The sequence below is a fragment of the Aptenodytes forsteri genome, unplaced genomic scaffold (genome assembly GCF_000699145.1).
Source record: "Aptenodytes forsteri isolate BGI_AS27 unplaced genomic scaffold, ASM69914v1 Scaffold181, whole genome shotgun sequence".
Classification (NCBI taxonomy): domain Eukaryota; kingdom Metazoa; phylum Chordata; class Aves; order Sphenisciformes; family Spheniscidae; genus Aptenodytes; species Aptenodytes forsteri.
Genome location: NW_008795702.1, coordinates 214,208 through 218,649, shown reverse-complemented (window position 1 = coordinate 218,649; position 4,442 = coordinate 214,208). Strand labels below are relative to the sequence as shown.

The following is a 4,442-nucleotide window of genomic DNA, read 5'->3' as shown; positions in this document are numbered from 1 at the left end:
ATGATTCTATGATTCTATGATTCTATGACTTGTATTTTTATTATTAAATGTATTTTGATACAATCCAGAGACCTTGAATCTAGGTCAGACCATTGTAGAAAAGTACTGTAGGGAAACAGAGGAGCCTATGATAGGATCCCATTTCAAAAAGAATGTGGCAGAAGTCAAGCAATATGCAGCAAGTAGATGGAGCACAGGACCATGATGTATAGATTAAATATGAATCAAACAATGAAGAATTCAGGGTGCTGAACTACCCCTAATCCTGAAGACATACAAAAGAATGATACTTGAGAGGTACTTTTAGAGAGAAGAACATTTGAAGACAGCAAACATGAAAATAGAAGAATGACTGAAGGAAAAATAGACAAGGTTACAGCAGTAAATGGAACACAGCCTTCCTCTAGACAGAACAGTGGCTTGATAACCTTCATGTGTAGATACGTATTTATGCGATAGAGTAGGACAGGGGATTCAGCTCTTGACTGCAGGTAACTACTACTTCTCCAGAATTGGTTTAGTGCAAAAAAGATGACCCATAAAAGCCTCCTTTTGGGAATACTGTGTTTATGCATCTTCTTACTTGTACTTCTTTCAAACACAGTTCTGTAAAAGGATCAATTTTGATTTTACGAACACTACAAATTGAAATAGGGAACTATATCATGCTTTATTTTAGTAAGCTAGAAGTGTATAATGCTGTTTCAGTTGACTGTGTAAATTTATACAGCTGAAAGTTAAGATTATAAGTTTTCTAACTCCCATTGTTAAAAAGGTGAAAGCTCTTACAATATTAATTTTTTGCCAGTCATATTTGTCTTTGCTCAATTAGGTTTCTTTTAAAATTTAAGAGTGTCTGCACCAAGGCAGACACTATTTAGTCCATTATTTAGCAGATTGAACTGGTCTGTTTGGTCAGTTATTTAGCAGACAGTGGTAAGTGATAAGAGGAAATAACGTAAGAGCAGAGCAAATAACACACTGTTGCTTATTCTAATACAGCCTCATTTTGGTATATCCTCTTTTCTGACTTTCCCCTCCATCAATGCTCATCCCATTCCCATGTATATTCCCATATTGTCTCCATTTTGTTCTTACCATCAATATACTTCTTACTGAAACAAATCATCAACATTTTCCTAATGATACCAAAGTGCTCCTGATGGTGTGTTCTGAAGTGCTAAAATGTGCTCTGGAACTTTGGTATTAGTTAACATTTACAAAATGTTATTGGACTGCCTAATACAGGCAGTGTGATTAAGGAAAAGTTGCTGAGAAACACCTGTACTATCTTAGAAGTAACTTGTGTTTGTGAAATGGGCTTTGACTGGAGGATTATTAGCATGATCAAGTAAACAAGTGGTATGTTCTGTTTAAACTACCCCTGTAGTCCAGGTTTGAAGGAGACAAAAATGAACCAACTATTTTATTTTTGAAATCCTGTTTATAAATATATAAATTTGCCAGTTGCAAAAATCCTGAATGAATGTGTAATGGACCTATGACAGCTATTACTACTGCATTACAAATAGCATAGATGTTTTACAGAATCAGTGGAAGGCCTTTCCTAAAAGGCTCGCTAGCTAAGGACCAATGATGGAAGTACGTATAGCCAGCAAAAGTCTCACTGGTAATGAATGCACAACAGTTTATTATGCTAAATCAAGGTTTAGTTTTAAACATAGTTATGGATAACACCATTTTTTTTAAAAAATCTCAATAGCAATATAAACTCAGATACCTATAATGACATTTATGAATGCAATTCTATGAACATCACACTGTACAATCCTAGACTAGAGTTTTTGGTTGTCATCTCCCCACCTACCCTTTCCTCCCATTATTCTCGTTATCTGGGCAATGGAAGAATTGGTCCGTTAGCTTTGTGGCAGCAAATTTATGCTGTCTTTTACACTAATACAAAGAGATAGTTCATAATCACTGTCAGTCAGTCAAACACTGCAGTTGCACTAAGGTCCTGTCTTTTCCACTATCTGAGAGTGTTTGCTCCTGCTATGCCTTTGCATTAGCTACGAAAATCACGATTAAGAGGAGTCTGATCAACAAACTGATCCAACTGATCCTCTCTCCAAAGGAAAGAATATAAGTAGTCTTCGATTAGAGCAAATTCCTAGTCAGACTCATCTGGAAATCACCCCTTTGTAAGGGTGACATGTGTAGAGACCACCCTTGTGGAGATGGCAGGTTCTTACACTGGTCATAAACCAACATCCTGACTTGACAATGTATCTACTACTGTCTGCCAACAGTCAGCACCAGCCTATGCTACATGGTTGACAGGTAAGTGATTTTTGTGTTTACATCTAATTCATACACAAATCTGTACCGCTGGTTTATCTGGTAATGAGCAAATCAAGTGTTGATTGGTCAGTACTGATAGATTTAATGATAGTTAGCAAGAAATTGCATTGTTGAAAGCAGTAGAGAGAGCGGTGAACTACATGTTGGTAAATAACTATCTAGTTCCAAATGTAAATCAAACAGCTACCACATCTGTAAACTAAAAACTGCCCATGTGACTTTCCTGAAAGCCAGTAGTAAGCTGATAAATACCAAATAGATGATTCAGTGAGGACATGCATCTGAATATTCCTTAAAGATTTTGCTGCTTCTGCGGAGAGATCCCAAATCTACACTAGTAAAAGACTCCACACTGAACACGTGTACATATTTTCCATATCGTGTATACACCTGACTGCAAGTTTATCACTCATTCACCACAACATTGAAGAGTTCGGCTAGTTCAAACTGAAACTGGTAGACCTGGAAGTGCAGTCTAAGCCCAGCCTCACGTCGTAAACATCTCTGCATTGCCAGGCCTCTGGCAGCAGCTCTTTCTGTGTAGTGTGAGTAATAGCAAGCTCACATCAAAGCCCAAGGCTTGGGTGTCTCCTCCTTTCAGGGCTGCTATTTCCCCCACTGCAGGTTGCAAAAGTAAGGAAACAAAGGTCCCCTCTGTTCCATCAGTCTGAGCCCAACGACTTTGTGTAAAGTAGCTACTGCCCACGTTATAATCCTGGGCAGCCACTTTTACTTGCCACATTGTATGCTTCTTTGTGAGGCTTTGCTTCCACTTCCTCCAGCCTGTGTTTAAGCTTCATTGTGGTAGTTGCTGTCTATGCCTCCTTTGTAACAATTGTTTCTTGTGGTTTTCTGGGGTTTTTTTGGTGGTTGGTTGTTTGTTCGTTTTTTAAACACACAACTGGAGAAATAATAAGTTTTATCATTTGGCCCTCGTGGATTACTACTGCAGTAGTGATTTGGACTGTCAGACTTTTATTTAAACTCTATTGCACTATATGGCACCCGTCAAAGGTTTCAGGTAATTTCTCTGAACATATAATCTCTTAACTCGCCAGTCCTACCCAGATATTTCTGTTTACATTGCTAGGTAGAGGTGTACATGGATTTACCTTCCACATAGCATAAAACTCAGCCAGCCTTCTTCGTGCTGTGTAAACTGCTGTGAGTGAGTGCTGCACAGGGCCCTGGAGAGCAGCTTTGGCACTTACTCCATGCTCATCATATGCTTCTCTGGAGGGGATTAGGAGGTGACAAAGCAAACTGTGGTGATAGCTGGGGGTGGCAAGAGGAAGTTGTGAGGATTTGGGATGGAAGGAAAGGAGTAAGTGGTAAGGGTGGTAACAGAAAATGAAATTGAGCACTTTTCTTCTTTCACATCTCCTAAGCTGAAGAAACATTCTACAGTTTTGCTGAAGGAAACAGGAAAGAGGTCAAATAAGGAATGAAAGATGTATGTATCACAAGTATATAGAGGTGTATATACAGACTACAAGTGATCTTACTGGAGACTAAAATTAGCAACAACTTCCTTCTGGTGAAGTAAAGGTCTAAATATTTGAAGGTTATAGTGTCTCAAGAATTTCGCTGCTTACTTTCCCGTGACTTGGCAGTAAAGTCCACTAGTTTCTGAAAGTGTAGTTCATACCTGGATTGCCTTTGCAGAATAGGCACATGTGAATTGTAGGCTAAGTGCCAAACTTTCATTGACTGGAGATGAATTTTACCTGCAAGGTTTTTTCTATAGTAGATGGAATATTTTTTGAGGGAATTGTGTGATTCACATTCCGAGGCATCATGTTAGTATCACATCACAGGAAATACAGAAGGCATTTCACTGGCTTCATTTTGAAGCTGGATTTTTAGATCCAGCAACTGCAATATGTTCAGATGTTATTTTCTTAAGGTTAATAGTTATATACACTTCAGGTTTATACTGTTTTAGAGAAATATGCTAAATTTGGCTTAGACAGGTGTACTCTTCGCTGGGTCAAAAACTGGCTGGACGGCCAGGCCCAGAGAGTTGTGGTGAATGAAGTTAAATCCAGTTGGCAGCTGGTCACAAGCGGTGTTCCCCAGGGCTCAGTACTGGGGCCGGTCTTGTTCAATATCTTTATCGA

At 38.8% G+C, this 4,442-nt stretch overlaps 1 protein-coding gene across 1 annotated transcript in view; it reads left to right on the top strand.

Moving 5' to 3' along the window:
• Positions 1-2,290: 2,290 nt before the first annotated feature.
• KCNT2 (potassium sodium-activated channel subfamily T member 2) overlaps positions 2,291-4,442 on the top strand; it is a 141,067-nt gene continuing 138,915 nt past the window's right edge. The window contains exon 1 of the mRNA XM_019473093.1: positions 2,291-2,301. Coding sequence (XP_019328638.1) covers positions 2,291-2,301 — 11 coding nt within the window. The remainder of the gene's footprint in view (positions 2,302-4,442) is intronic.